General features: G+C 34.0%; 1 protein-coding gene across 2 annotated transcripts in view; it reads right to left on the reverse strand.

The window, feature by feature from the left end:
* The window catches only part of SLC4A10 (solute carrier family 4 member 10), a 223,040-nt gene extending 206,382 nt beyond the window's left edge, over nt 1–16,658 (reverse strand). For both annotated transcript variants that reach the window (XM_035007903.1, XM_035007904.1), the window contains exon 1: nt 16,578–16,658. In XM_035007903.1, the coding sequence (XP_034863794.1) occupies nt 16,578–16,658 (81 nt within the window). The remainder of the gene's footprint in view (nt 1–16,577) is intronic.
* Nucleotides 16,659–17,119: the final 461 nt, after the last annotated feature.

Below are 17,119 nucleotides of genomic sequence, written 5' to 3' on the forward strand. Positions count from 1 at the left end.
GGATAATATGATGAAGTCTAACATATACCTAAATGGATTTCTAGAAGATAAGAATAGAAAAAATGAGGAAGAAGTACTATTTGAAAATAATAGGTGAAAATTTTCCAGAATTGATAAAACACATGAATCCACAGATTCAGGAATCATAATGAATCACAAACAGGATAATTAAAGAACAATTCACACTTCCACATACCATGTGAAACTGCAGAATGACACATCTTAAAGCAGCAAAGGAAAAAGAAAAGATAACCTACATAGGAATGACAAACTAACAAAAATAGAGGCCAGAAGACAGTAACATAATTATCTTCAGAATGCTAAGGAAAAATCATTGTAAATCTAGAAGTGGATACCCAGCTAAGTTATCATTCAAGAAACCCACTTCAGATAAACAGAAACTGTGAGAATTTATCACTAAGGCATCCTTTGTAAAGGGATTTAAAAGTATATACTTCAGAAAAACAATAATCCCAGAAAGGATGTCTGAGATGCAAGAAGGAATCCTGAGACAAGAAACGGAAGGACATAAACAAATATAAAGAAAATAAAAATGAGTTTAAAAACCAACTTCATGATTTCTAGAATCCTTTCTAGTTGTACAATAGCTGATTTCTTTTTATATTGTTTTCTACTTCAGTGTAAATAAGGGTCATTTTTGGTTTGCTTTCATGTAGCTATCTGTGCTTTAACCTAAGATAATAACATTTATAACTCTCCCATATATCAATACCCTTCTCCACTTCTGTCACCCCAAATCCTGATAGTTTTACTGATATACTATAGACTTATAATATCAGTTAGTATCAATTATAAGAAGGGGATAAAGTATATGTATACATTTTAGAATTAGTAATCTTTTTCTTTTTTAAAATTTTTTAATTAAATTCAATTTAATCAACATATAGTGTATTATTAGTTTCAGAGGTAGAATTTAGTGATTCATCAGTTGCATATAACACCCAGTGCTCATTACATCAAGTGCCCTCTTTAATGCCCATCACCCAGTTATCCGAACTCCCCACCCACCTCCCCTCCAGCAACCGTCAGTTTGTTTCCTAGAGTTAAGAGTCTTATGGCTTGTCTCCCTCTCTGTTTTCACCTTGTTTTATTTTTCCTTCCCTTCCCCTATGTTCATCTGTTTGTTTCTTAAATTCCACATATGAATGAAATCATGTGATATTTGTCTTTCTCTGACTGACCTATTTTGCTTAGCATAAACCCTCTAGTTCCATCCATGTCATTGCAAATGGTAAGATTTCATTCTTTTTGTAGGCGGAGTAATATATATATAATATATATGTATTTATGTATATATATATATATACACCAGACCTTCTTTATCCATTCATCCGTTGGACATCTGGGCTCTTTCCATAGTTTAGCTATTGTGGACACTGCTGCTGTAAACTTTGGGGTGCATGTGCCCCTTCGAATCACTATGTTTGTATCTTTTGGATAAATACCTAGTAGTGCAATTGCTGGGTTGTAGGGTAGTTCTAATTTTAACTTTCTGAGTAAACTCCATACTGTTTTCCAGAGTGGCAGCGCCAGTTTGCTTTCCCACCAACAGTGTAAGAGAGTTCCCCGTTCTCTGCATTGTCACCAACATCTGTTGTTTCCTGAGTTGTTAATTTGACTGGTGTGAGGTTGTATTTCACTGTGGTTTTGATTTTTTTTTAAGATTTTTTTAAGATTTTATTTATTTGAGAGAGAGAGAGCATGAGCAGGGGGAGGGGGAGGAGCATTGGGATAGGAGAGGGACAAGCTGACTCCCCCACTGAGTACAGAGCCCAATGCATGGCTGATCCAAGGACCCCAAGACCATGACCCAAGCTGAAGTCTCGCTCAACTGACTGAGCCACCCAGAAGCTCCTAATTAGTAATTTTTACTGTTTCCACAGTAAGGACTTGTTCTTTACAACTTTGTAAGAATCTACACAATTAGAGCACTACATAAGTATTTGGCCTTCTCATCATAAACTAGGACAGTTCTGAGTTGGCCTACATACACAATAGTAAATTATATGAATCATTTAAACAGAAATAAGCTCATAGTGTCCATATTTTAATGATTTATAGGTGAAGTGGGCTTGCATATTCAATAATTAGATGGAAAGAAATTTCCTAATATAAGCAAAACTAAACCAAGCCGGAGAATAGGGATAATAAAATAATATTTATAAGGCATTATGGATTAAATAAACAGAAAAATTTCAAGATATTTTTAGGTAAATAAAATGGTACTGAGGAGCGAAATAAATAAAACATTAGAAGATGAAATTCAGTGATAAGAAAACAAGCAGTGAAAGGAGATACTTTGAGTATACCCATGAGTGATGAAAAGTGTAGTGTTTAAATACTTAAAAAGCAAAATAAGCTAGTCTAAGCAGTTTGGTGATTTTTTTCTTTAACCTCAGTGATTGTTTATTAGTGATATGCTCTACAGTATCATTAATAAAGTGGTAGAAACCTGATTAGTGATGTAGTTACAAAAAATCGACTTCTGTTATATTTAATACCAACTTCAAGTAAAGTGATTTTCCTATACAAATGCCAAAAATGTGAGAAAGGGAGTGGAGAGGGCCATTTTATTTACTTTCCCCTTTAGATCTAAAAACAAAACCAACCAACCCAAAACACCTGTGTTCTTAAATTCTCTAATTCAAATTGTTAAAATTCAAGGGATATATAGAAAGAAAATTAAAACCCCTAAACATGGGGGAAAATGGAATTAAATTAGAAATGGGAAATGAGAAAAAGGCAAAGGATGAATAAAAATGTATACAGTTGACCCTTGAACAATATGGGTTTGAACTGTGTGGGCCCACTTACATGCAGATTTTTTTCAATAAACACAGTTAAGTGTATTTTCTCTGCCTTATGATTTTCTTAATAGCATTTTCCAGAATATAATACATATAACATACAAAATATGTTAATTAACTGATTCTGTTATCAGTAAGGCTTCAGGTCAACAGTAGATTATCAGTAGCTAAGTTTTGAGGGAGTCAAAATTATACATGGGTTTTCAACTGTGTATGGGGGTTAAGACCCCAACCCCTGCATTGTTCAACTCTCTTAAGAAGATGAATAACTTCTTATATTTGCTTAACTACTTATTCCCTTCACAAGACCAAAGACTATTATTGATGTTCAATTGAGATGTTAGAATTTCCATGCTCACTTCGGCAGCACATATACTAAAATTGGAATGTTAGAATTTCCTCTATGGAGAAGAACTAAACTCCAATTATTAGAAACTTATGTGAATAATCTGTTCCTCTACTTATTATGTAATAGAAACAGCCAAAACTGATTTGTAGCTAGCATTATAGCTATATTTCTTATTTATTAAACTCATTCTGTTGATAGGCACTTAGAAAAGGTCCATAAGAGGAAGCAGAGTAGTAGCTAAGAAAATCTCTAAAACCAGACGACCAGGATTCATATCCAGTTTTGATACTTACTACTTACTTAACCATTTGACTTTGAGCAAGTTCTTTCTGTCTCGGTTTCCTCAAATGCAAAATGGGGATTACAGTATTTACTTTATATGGTTTTTACGGAGATTAAATGAGTTACATATCGCTAACATGCATAAAATAGTACCTGGGAGTTCTACATTAGTATTAGTTAAGTAAATACACTTTATCTTATATAATCCTCCCAATGGTTTTAGAAGGTAGATATTTTTATCCCTACTTTAAAGATGAGGAATCTGAAGCTCAGTTAAGATAGGTTAAATGACTTGCCCAAGAGTATAACTTGCACAACTAATATGAGACAGGATTAGGATTTGAATCAAATTTTATATGACTTTAAAATTCATGTTCTTTCTACTGTGTGACATACTGCTTCATTTTCTCAAAACTTAGCCATTTTCTCCCAATTTTAACATACCACATAAACAACATTAACAGTAGCAACAATAGATATTTTAGGGAAAAAAATTAAAGGGCATTCAAGCTTCTTTCTAAATTTTACAATTTTCTACATTTTCCTCTAATCTATATAAGAATAAATATGCACATAGTTATATATTTTGATTTTTTATCTTAAAGTGTGATTGTTACCAACGTTCACAATATTGTGTTGTCCTCTTTCTCTTCCTGGATACAAGAAAAATATTATACATTTCTCAGGGACTTGTAGTAACTAGTGTTGACCGAAGGGGCATAAGCAAAAGTGATGGTGTGTCACATCTGGGCCAAAGAACAGAAAAACGAGTGCGACTTCTTTGTGCTCCTCTCTTCCCAGGGGCAGAGACCAGGGAGATCAGGTGGTCCAGGTGGTACAGCTATAAAATCATTAAGCCTCTCTTAGTCTGAATTCCTGAGTGACTATGTGGAAGAGAAGTTCCCAGTCTCAGCTCTGACCCACATTTATTGTATTTATTGTATGAACCATTGAGATTTTGGAGATGTTACTGCAACATACCTTAGCTTATCCTAACAAGAAAATATTTTTATATTTATACTTCTCCAAATTATACTAGATAGTGGTTACATATTTTTTGTTTGTTTTATTTTGTTTTTAAGGGTTCTGTTTATTTATTTGTCAAAGAGAAAGAGCACAAGCACAAGCAGGGGGAGCTGCAGGCAGAGGGAGAAGCAGGCACCCCGCTGAGCAAGGAGCCAGATGCAGGACTCTATCCCAGGGTCCTGGGATCATGACCTGAGCCGAAGGCAGACACTTAACTGACCAAGCCACCAGGTATCCCTAGTGGTTACATATTTTTAAAGGGTGATGTCATACAGTTTAGTTAGTCTTTCCTGTGGTATTGGCCACTTAGATTTTTATCTAATTCCTCACTGATATAAGTATAATTTTTCAATATTCATATTTGCAGAGATTAAATGCTGGAAAACTTAGCCGAAGCATAAAGATAAATTACTGTCTTTGCATCAAAACAGTGAGCATAACTGGGTAGTTATTTAAAAGTACTCCTTTAAAATGCAATAGAATGATAGAACGTGCTTTTTTATGAAATGAAGAAAGGTCTTAAAGGAAGAACTTAAGGAACAGAGAGTAAAGAATATATTCTTTGGTGTAGAAATAGCTAAGTGAGAGCAGAGATTTTAAAATGAAAAGGGATGAAAATAATGGAACTGTGAGAAAAAACGATGAAAAATGTCCAAAAGAAAGGGTCAACGTTTGGAAAGATTGAAAAAAAAAATGTAGACGCCCCCAACAGATAATTTTAAGTATGTGAATAAAGAGACTTAAAAACTTTAAAACTAGAAATATTAGAATAATGGACTTGAAATATGGCTTCTGGGAAGATTCTAAAATCATCCAATCCATGATCCTTATTTTAAAGATGAGAAAACTCAGGACCCCACAACGTTAAAACAAAAATCTGTTAATCACACAACACAGCTTCCGTTTCCTCTCTACTTCAGATTCCTCCATCTTCTGAAGTTTGTGAAAGAAATCAGTCTAAGTTTGGAGAACACACACCAAACCAAGAAATGAATTAATATGACACTGAAGATAGGCTTTTCTCATTTTAAACAAATAATCAGTTTTCGTAAGTCCATGATGACAACAAAAAGGACCAGAGAATGGAACACAATTGCCTGCTAAATTGCCTGCTTTTGAGATGAAAAATCCATTAACATTGACCATGTAGTAGTTGCATTTGTAATTTAAAATGTGAAAACATTTAGGGGCCCTAGGTGGCTCAGCCAGTTAAGCATCTGACTTGGGCTCAGGTCATGATCTCCGGGTCCTGGGATCAGCAGTGAATCTACTTCTCCCTCTCCCTCTCCCCCAGCTTGTGCACACTCCCTCTTTCTCTCTCTCTCTCTCTCAAATAAATAAATACAACATTTAAAAAATAAATAAAAATGTGAAAACATTTAAAAAGAAAATCCAGTTAATTATGAACTGGTCATCTCCAATGAATAAAAGTACTTTTAATAGATAAAATATGAATTTTATATACATGAAAGCTTATATAAGAATTTATTTTCTTAAATAATAGTAACTTGGAAAAAATAATAGTAACTTGGGAAAGAATACTTTAAAATGCATTATATATGTATACCTCATTTATTTCTAAGTTTCTAGAGAATTTTCAAGGAGGGAAGGGGAATAGGAAGAACAAAGAAAGATATAAGACTTCAAATTCTACAGAAATATTACAATATTTGTGACTTAGTCAATCAAATGATTGGCAAGCAGCCAGATACAGTTAGCTATGACTACCCTAACATCAAGTAACTGAAAAGTACTGATTGCCATTATGGTTTGAAGAAGACACATCTTTAAAGCAAAAAGCCATAATTTATATGTGAAACAATGCCTTGTAGCCCAATATTTAGTGTTTAGTGTCTATCCTCACTTAATTTTATTGTGTTTGGTTCCTAATTTTGTCACACACGTATTCTACAGAACAATTTCAATTTTTATAATTTTTATAATTGTTAATTAATATTATATTAATATATTATATTATATATAATTATATATATTAATTATATTGGAGAGAATAATATATAATAATATACATTAATTATACATATTAATTATACTGGAGAGAATGCAGTAATACCACTAACTGATGCTTAAATTGAATCTTAAAGGACAAATAAGATTACAAGGAATAAAAAGAAGAGCATTCCAAGCAAATGGCACAACTTATACAAAAGCATGTGATATCAGTGACTTCAAAAGATATAAATCCCCACTATTTTTAATTTGACAGGTTTTTTTTCTTTAGACATCCCAAATGATTATAACATCCTGGTGAAAAAGCATTAATACTATTTTATTGTAATTTTTTGTATGAGGAAAATCAGATACATTCAAGCTTTACAGTAAGGCAATAGTAGAGCTAGAATTAGAACTAAAATTTTGTTTTTCTGATGGCAATCTGAATGGTCAATCACTGGATAATTCTAACTCTGCACTCTGATATTGTTAGTCTCTTAGCTGTCTGACTTTTCTCCGTGTTCCATATAACTGCAGTAATAATAAGAACTAACGTTCATTGTAATGCTTGCAATGTGCCACGCACAGTGCTAGAACTCTACAGACGTTTACTCATTAGAAATCCTCAAAAACAGATGAGTAGGGGCGCCTGGGTGGCTCAGATGGTTAAGCGTCTGCCTTCGGCTCAGGTCATGATCCCAGGTCCTGGATCAAGTCCCGCATCGGGCTCCCTGCTAGGTGGGGAGCCTGCTTCTCCCTCTCTCTCTCTCTCTGACTCTCATGAATAAATAAATAAAACATTAAAAAAAAAAAAACAGATGAGTATTCTGAGACTTAAAGAGGCTCAGAAACTTTGCCAGAACCCTTAACTATTAAGGGGTAGAGACTGGTTTGAAGGCAGGTCAATATGCTACACTGCAAAGGCATTATATTAGTTAATCATAAAACCTAAAATTCCTTAATTTAACTTAAAAACTTTAGTCTGGTTCAACTCTACTTATATACTTCAGGTAATATGAATTCCTAATGGTGTCCAGGTCATATTTTCCATGAACTTTTCATACTAATTCCCCTTTCTGTTATTCAACAAAAATGTATTAAATAGTTACCATGTGCCAGGCACTGTATTTGTGTTAGCTTTAAAGAAATAAGACACTGCCTTTGCCCTTAAACAGTTCAGAGTCAAGACAAGAAAAATCATGGCTAAAATATAGAATGTATTGTGCTTCACTTAAAGTAAATACTGGAATCCAGAGGAACATTAGGGAAAAACACTTAATTCACTCTGAAGGAATTAAGGGAATGTTTCAGTAGGAGGCAATACTTAATCTAAATAAATCTTGAGGCAGAATAAAGAGTGAGCCAGGCAAATATAAAGAGAAATGAGGGGCCAAAGACATTATATGCAAAAAGGACAGCATTTTAAAAGGTTTCTACCTAGGGGCGCCTGGGTGGCTCAGTCGTTAAGCATTTGCCTTCGGCTCAGGTCATGATCCCAGGGTCCTAGGATCAAGCCCCACATTGGGCTCCCTGCTCGGCAGGAAGCCTGCTTTTCCCTCTCCCACTCCCCCTGCTTATGTTCCTTCTCTTGCTTTGTCTCTCTCTGTCAAATAAATAAATAAAATCTTAAAAAAGAAAAGGTTTCTATCTAACTAATAGAATTTAGACTAAGTTTAACTAAAGATGGCTAAGTTTAAATGTCACTTCCTCATTCCTCAAAAAAATAACAAATAGAACTACCATATGATGCAGCAATTCTGCTTCTGGGTATATATCCAAAAGAAATAAAATCACGATCTCAAGAACTATCTGCACTCCTATGCTCATTGTCACTTTATTCATAATATCCAAGATAGTGAAATAACCTAATTTGCCCAAAGGTCGATAAATGGACAAAATAAATACAATGGAGTATTATTCAGCCATGAGAAAGAAGGAAATCTTGACATTTGTGCCAACATGGATGGACTGAGGGTATTAAGTGAATTAAGTCAGAGAAAGACAAATACTGTATGTTCTCATTTATCTGAACTCTGAAAATTATCTTGAAAGTAAGAGGAGCCTTAGAATTAATTTAAGTAGGCAAATGCCTGTTCCTGGTTCACATTCTGGAAAGACTACTAAGGTAGCTGAGTGATAATGAGTAGGTTGCTTTGGGGATGGGCAATGGGAAGAAAAAGAAATATCAGTTAAAAATTATTATAATAGTTCAGGTGAAAAATGAATATGAATTCATATTAAGGTCAAGACAATGGGAAATGGAAAGAAGGAATAAACTTTAGACTCCCTAGGAGAAAGAATCTACATAACTTGGTTAGTAATTGGATCTAAGATCAGGATAAAAAAAGTTGAAAAAAATGATCAGGTCATCATGCTATGGAAAACAAAAGGTTTTGAAGAGAAAGTGGTAAGTTAGTTTGGGACACAGCAAGTTTGAGATATTTATAAAATAAATGAGCAGAGATGTCTAACAATGCAATGTCTGAAACACTGGAATGAGGTTAAGATGCAGATTTGAGCTATGGATTTGGAATCTACTCTATTCTACTCTGAAATCACCAAGTGAAGCAGCAGTTCTCAATTCTGGCTGCTCATGAGATTCACATGGAAAGCTTTTTGTAAATGTAGAAGCCTGGATTCTATCTCCATAGACTAGTACTTCTGAGATAAGCTTGGTGTCTCAATGTTTTTAGAAAACTAAATATTTGATTCTGATGCATAGTCACAATTAAGAATCACTAGTCGGTAATGTAAGTCATGAGTATAAATGAGTACTGTTTTCAAATAGATTGCACCAACTAGGGGAGATTGAGAAGAAATTATCAGAAAGATTATGACAATAATAACTATAACTTATTGAGCACTATGGCAGGAACTGTGCTAATGACTTCACATGTATTTTTTGTAGTGGAAGAGAAACCAAAAAAGAGTATAATGAAAGTAAGTTAAAACCTCCTCCATGAAGTCCTCCACAGCAGTTTCAGTTTGCCTTGACATCTCTTATCTCCATTTGGCATTTAGACTATACTGACTTACTCCTGGCTACCTAATTCAAGTGTATGTAACCCTAAGCAGTATAACACAGTGGTTAAGAGCAAGAGCTCTAGAGCTAGACTTTCAGGTTTGAATCCCATATCATCCTGTCCTTTGCTGGCAATTTTAATCCTAGGCAAGCAAGCTACTTAGTGTCTTAGTATACTGTATATAATTAAGGTATAATGTATATGTATGTATACACACATATGTACTAAATGTATGTGTATGTATGTATATATGCATGTGCTAAATATGTGTGTATATACATAACGTAAGTTCCTTCCAGTGGAAGTAATTCTAATAACAAATATTTGTTAAGCTAGACACTCTTTCATGTACCTTACTTGTATTAATTGATTAATTCAATTGATTCTCATTAGAACTCTAGAGATTAGCAACTTAGCATCCCCATTTTACAGAAGACAATACTGAGGAAAATAGAGATCAGGTAATTTTCCTAAAATAAACATTGCCAGGGAAGTAGAAGATATGGGATCCAGACAAGGGAGTCCAGCTCGATAACTAGCTGTTAACTACTATGCTATACTGCCTCCCTCTATACTTTGCAATAGACAAATTCTTACGAGATTGAATAAACATTTTTTTTAAAAAAAGAAATGGAGTGGCGCCTAGGTGGTGCAGTCAGCTGAGCGACTGACTCTTGGTTTCGGCTCATGTCATGATCTCAGGGTCGTGAGATGAAGCCTTGTGTCAGGCTCCAGCTCAGCATGGAGTCTGCTTGAGATTCTCTCCCTCTCCCTCTGCCCCTCCCACTCGTGCTCTCCCTCTATCTAAAATAATTAAATAAATCTTAAAAAAATAAATGGATAGGAATAGATGTACACACTTATATGCAGCACATTTTGCAATGTACTTCATTGAAACCAGGCTCTTTCGCCTTTTAGAAAGAGGAGTTTGGTAAAGGAATATCATTATCAATATAAATATCAATATTATCATTTTTGAAAGGCGTGGGGTGTGGAAAGGATCCCATCACTAAGTGTCTTTTACTTACTTTTTTTTGAGGAAAACATGTTCAAATTTTTAAAGTTTTAAAGTAACCCAAAGCTCAATGATCTCCAAGGTTTCTCCCAGAAATGGATCTATGATGCTAAAACAAGTACTGAAATTTTGTTGGGTCCCTACTATAAATATAACTTTTTTCCAGGCAATGTGAAGCACAAGGATTAATAAGAAAAACCTCACAAGAACAAGAAAATGGTGTTTTCAAGTAATTCAGACTTCTACAGGAAGAAACAGAATATTCTCAATTATATGGGTCTGCTAAAAATAGAGCCAAAAGAGTTACTGTGTCCGGTTTCATTTTTACTTGCACTTGTGGTATTCCAAGAGTTTCACTTCTGACATACTTTATATAGATAAGGTGCTAGTAAGAGTATTCAATTCCAATTTTTTCACAATTCCCATGCACAAATATCATCTTCCTGGGTCTGATAACAAAGTCACACCCCAGCTGTCACATCTAAAGGAAATCTGCTCTTGGATGTTACCCAGCTTTTTTTATTAACCATAGGAAATACTGAAATGCTTCTGGTGCATGGAGGAGATTTGAAAACGATATTAAAAGTATTTAGCAATGATGATTTACTTCATCATCTCTAAATGAACAAAGAGTAAAGCTAAAATAACCCTACGATTTCCATGATTATAAACAGCATTTCTATCTCCAATTTCCCAAAGACAAAGTCCTTATTATCCAAATATTCACCATAGTGACATGTATAGTCATTGTATTAAAATGATCCCGCTAGATTGTCCTTGATCTAGGAAATGTCAAAAATAAAGCCAAAGCTAAATCAGATTACCTACCAATAAAATAGAGTTTACATCAGGGACAAGCAGGAGGTCTCCTAGGATCTGAAATCTAGGACTTTTGAGTGGTTGTGGATAGACAGAAATGCTCTCACATGCAATTTTGATAGAGAATTTTATTAAAATCCTTCATTTTGCTTCTACCCCCTACCTTGTCTACTAACTACTAAATCTACTTAGGAATTTAATTTTCATTTTCAAAGTCTCAAGAGGGTTAGAGCTCTAAGAAGGACTGCAAAATATAGGTGCTGCTCTTTTGGTTTTTTATTTTATTTTCTTCCAAGAATAAGTAAATCAGCACAGAAATGTTCTCAGTTTAGAAAACATAATCTAAAATTCAAGACTATATTATCTGGTCCCAACAAACCTTCCTGTGTTAGCCTGAATTACCCCACCAGGCTATAGCCAAAATGAACTACTCCATACTTTTCAAACATATTATTTGCTTTCTGTCTCCCTATCTCTGTTCGTGCTGTTTCTTCTGCCCAAAATGATCTTTCCCCATCTTGGACAGTCTTCAAGGTCTACCTCAAATGCTACCTTTTCCGTACTTCCCTAACTCCTCATCTAGCCTCTCCTCTCTTCTCCCTACTCAGCTTGAAATATTCTGCCCACTGAATTCACAGCAGAATGATTTGTGTTCTTTCTTCTCTCTTTTGAACCCCCAAGGCACTCTCTACTTTCCACATTCTGTTGCAATTACATGTATTTAGTGTTTATGACTCACTAAATTGATTTCCTGAAGCAGGGGCCTATTGGTCTTTATATCTTTGCCTAGTACTGTGCTTACTAGAACATCATAAGATTTTGTATGTTTGTTTATTTGAAAAAATTGCATTGTGCTGAGATTTGATTGACCCTGTGCCAATTTGGGGAAAATACTTGCACATTGAGAAAATTGCTCAAGAAAAGAGAACTAAAATGTAATACCTAAACATTTACATTTCATCCAAATATCAAGTTACTCACTTGGACTCTGGAGCTTGACAGAACAACATGGGTTTGAAGCAGACAGGTCCACTTACATGCAGATTTTTTTTAATATAAATACAGTACAGTACTTCAAATGTATTTTCTCTTCCTCATGGTTTTCTTAACAACATTTTCTTTTCTCTAGCTCACTTTATTGTAAGAATGCAGTATGTAATACATATAACAGACAAAAGAGGTGTTAATTGACTGTTTATGTTATCAGTAAGGCTTCCAGCCAATAGTAGGCTCCTGGTAGTTGAGTTTTAGGGAAGTCAAAGTTATGCATAGATTTTCAACTGTGCAAGGGATCAGCAACCCTAACCCCCCCTCCATTGCTCCAGGGTCAACTATGGATGTTTTTACATTAATAAAGCCAGTAATTCAAAATAGCATACTATATCAAATAGGAACATGAATTGTTCTAGTCATATACAGTATTGCATTTATAACACTATTATTTATAATGTCATTTTAGTCTTTCATTTAGAATAAAAATATTCATTAACAAATAAAATTAAAAACAAAAATTAAAACAAAACAAGTTGTGTTTAACTTTCAGTGAAGGTTTTTGCCCTGGACATTTTTAATGATTAAAAATAACTCAGATCATTAAATCTAAGCTGTAAAACTTCTCTATTATTTTCCTTAAACCTGGATTTTTACTGCTAAATTTTAATCTTCAACTACAACTAAAGAAGACTTGACAAGGTCCAGTAATCTTTTTTGTCATGAATGAAGTAGTTGGTATAACATAAGAAAGCAAAGAATCTATACATAGACTACTAATAAAAGTTTAAGTCAGCCTAGCAAGCAGATGCAAAAAAAATTGAAACACAACACTTTTCATCAAATCACAATTCCTATAGTCAGTAAATGTTAGAATTTAATCAGATGTAGGATGTTTTTCTTTGTTTGCATTTTTATAGCCATCTTTATCTCAGTATACTCTGTTTTTAACTGAATTCCTTATTTGATAAGGAGAATGGAGAGATAACAAAACTAACCTGCATGACTACCATCACCAACACCTGCCAATAGCCCATCCTAACTCATAGAATGTATATACTAATGTCTTGTCAACAAATAATTTTTGTAATAATGTGCTTGTTATATACCAGGTAGTCTTACAAATGTTTTATATACATTATCCCACTTGGTCTTCACAACAACTCTTTGAGGTAGGTACCATTATTATCTCTATATTACAAATGAGAAAACTGATGCCCAGAAAGGGTAAGTAATTTGCCCAAGATCATATACCTGGTAAATGGTAGAGCTAAGCTCTGAACCCAGTGAATGTGGCAGCGCAGATACTTAACCACCATACTCACCACCTCTTACTGCAGCCAGCTAACTATTACAAACCAGAAAAATTTGCCTATCATTTTTTTGTTGCTGTAATATAAGAAAACAGGTACTTTGGAGGCACTATTGGGCAGCATGCCCCAGTTTAGGATTCCGGAGGAAACAAGGGTTTTCCATCTGCTCTTCCCACCTCCCTGTTACTTTCAGCCAGCATACTGGTATGAAAGAGATAAGAAGTGGTGTCTGGATGTCCAACAGCTAGCTGGCTAAGGCCTACATGCATACAAGTTCTTCTCAGTCCCCTTTCTCAAAGCATGAAGAAAATCCTAGTCCCCCAATTTTATTGAACAAACTCCCCAGGGACCTAGTTAGCATCAAACACTCCCAAACTTGCTACTCTTTATTTCCAAAATTTAATCTCTATGAAGTCAAAGCCCCCTTCCATAATAGAATTAGATTGGACTGGTCGCATCTCTGTTTTGAGCTAATTCTTGAGGTCCCTGCTTCTGTTTCCTACCAACGGACTAGATCCACCTTACTCTCCACATCAATTGCCAACTATGGCCTATAAAACATACAAAATTATTTTACTGATTCACAGTTTATAATGCCTTGGTACAACAAATTACATATTATAAAAGAATTTAATGCAGTTGCCAAAATTATGAAATGCTTATTTATACACTTTGACCCAATCTTTTATTGCTCTAATTCCAAGAAATTTACATGAAAAGAAAGAGTTATATGTAACGTATCCAAGGATTCATCAGTTTATATGAAGTTAAAACTGATTGTACATGCCATCTTTGAAAAGTCAATTCAAAACGTAAACATGGTTCATTGTGTACATTTTCTCATAATCTCCTTGAAAGCAAGAAACAACTTTTTCTTTTCTTTATTTCTCACAACACCAAACACAGTATTGTGCAAATAATCAGCTTCCACATACTGCTGACCAAACTGAACAATACTCAAATAGTTACTTATAGACAGCTTAGCTTTAGAAACCTTCATTATGTAAAATGAAATGCTGTGTAAAATAGCAAAGACAGAGGCAGCCATTGTAAAAAGCAGATGACCAATCATTACTGGGCAGATTTATAATCAATTCCATTCAAAAGGTCAAGATCATCTTGCCACAAAGGGAAAAAGGTTGACATTAAATTTAACTGTCTGTGACATTCTGAACAATCTTTACTTTTTAAGGTAATGCATTTTGACATAGCAACAGAAAGAAATTTTTCTCCAATTTGTAAAAGAAATGACAACTCTAAGGCAGTAATTTTTTCACCTTACAAAATTATTGAGATATCCTTTAAGTGCCACTAAAGGAAAGTTATCAAAAATCTTTATGGTTTGGTTCCTTTGAAAGGCCATAAATACAGTGAAAAATAGCAGAATGCTGTAAAACCAATACCTAGAGGAATCCCAAAGCAATGCCAAGAAACAGAATGTACTCATAGCGACTAATACATGCAAATACTGGAAATAAATTCTAACAGATTAAACAGGTTTTGTTGCAACTAAAAGGTATATTCAAATAATTCCAAAACTAATCAAGCTTAAGAATATGGCAATCTTCCCTACTAATAAGAATATAAGCTGGCTAAGTAGCCTGAATAACATATAAATTATAGCCAATATCAGTAGGTATAATTTTTAATGTCTTTTTAATTAAAAAGGAGAAACTAACCCCTTAACTGAATTAAATCATTGTTTTAGACTCTAAATTCTGTCTTCTGCTAAACATATTCATTTTTATTACTATAGCATCACCCTGATGAGGCACTAAGTCCTAACTATACTACAGAATCATGAAGACAAAACAATCTTTCTGACGAGAAATGCTGCAACATTCAACCTTTTTTTGCTCATTTAATATGGAATACCTGGTCAAATATCTAATAAGTTCTCTAAAATTAAGAAAGAAATATGCATAATTAAAAAAAAATCTTTTCTTCAAAATTGGAATGTCAAACACAGGCACATTTTCTTGCCCTACTATGTCATTCTGAATGAATGCTATAACAAAATAAAGTTAAATGCATTATAACTTGATAAAATAGTTTAAAATAAATAGCAGAGCTTCAGGATAAAGTGGAAATATAAATCCAGTTTCTTTGCTGTGATGATTCTTTACTCTTTGTAATTAACATGTTTAACGTAGTCAAGTCTTTTCATTTTGAAAATGAAAGTAAGCTAATGCGGAGTATCTCTGGATCAAAAAATCTTAAACAAGCTTAAATGTCACAAGCATTCTTTGTAAAAAACAAAAGCAAAAACAAAAAACAGATTTCTCATCTGCTTTTAGCTATAAGCAATGCCGTAAGCAGATATCTACATTAAGAGGACCAAGAGCATCATTATCTCTATAGATTGGAGAAATAATTTAAATTTATGCCTTTTAAAACAGTTCAGATACTGAAACACAAATTTCAGGAAATCAGCTTATAGCTCAGATGCTGTTAAACATGATTCCACTCATCAAACTTGTACTGCTGTGTGGTTGCACCCTACAATGGTAGCAACATCTATTTCTGTGCTTATGAAATTCCAGATAAAAATTTTTTTAATATGTCACTATCTATAAGCAGCTTGCTACGAGGTATCCTTATCAGTTTGAACAAATTATGCAATTTTTATCATTTGAAATAAGAGATGGCAGTTTGGCTGTATTCAGGCTTAATCTGGAAAAATCTGGAGAGCCCCAAACCTTGCTTTTAATCACAAAAAAGAATCTTTCCTTACTCCCTACTTCCCAAAAAAAAGAAAGCTCAAGTAAACATGAACTCAAACACACACACATATGCATTTCTAAAATTCATATTGTTCAGCTGGTATCTATTACTATAAATATCACTTGTTCAAATATCCTAAGAAAAATCTGATAATAATAAACAATTACATTGATTAATACATTCTACATGACTAAGAGCTAGAAAAAGCAATAACTCTACAATCTAATAGTATCATCATAATTCATGAAGTCATACCTGATGACTTAGAGATTGAAAAGGCTCACAGGTTCCAGACTGCATGACCTTCCTATTTCCAGAAACCCCTAAAGATTGCATTTCCTGTCTTATAAAAGATAATCACAGCCATCTCTATGTCTCAGCATCTTCAGGGCTAGTGAAGACAACATCAAAGAGCAGATCTGTCCATCAGTATCAGTTTAAGCCATCAAGAAGATATCAGATCACATATATTGTTTATCGTCTCCCCTTTGCAGTTACAAACACCCCGTATTAAGGGACGATGACACAGTTGTATTTGCTGAAGCTGCTAATGCTGTCTGAAAACAGTAAGCTTACTGCTTGGAGCAATTCTGCATCATCCAAACAGAGAATGAGCCACATCCTTTAGGTTTCCCACTTCTGCTACTATAAAAAATTTCACTTGCCAAAAAGAGTTTGATTTTGTCAATCCTTTAAAAAATAAGCAATATTCTACTTAATTAAGTATCCAGTGTGTCTGCTGCAAATGCCATGTTAAAATATCAATTCTTAACTATTAGTCAGTTTTCTTCATAAAT

Source organism: Mirounga leonina, unplaced genomic scaffold (genome assembly GCF_011800145.1).
Source record: "Mirounga leonina isolate KUSES-001 unplaced genomic scaffold, KU_Mleo_1.0 Mir_151, whole genome shotgun sequence".
Taxonomy (NCBI): domain Eukaryota; kingdom Metazoa; phylum Chordata; class Mammalia; order Carnivora; family Phocidae; genus Mirounga; species Mirounga leonina.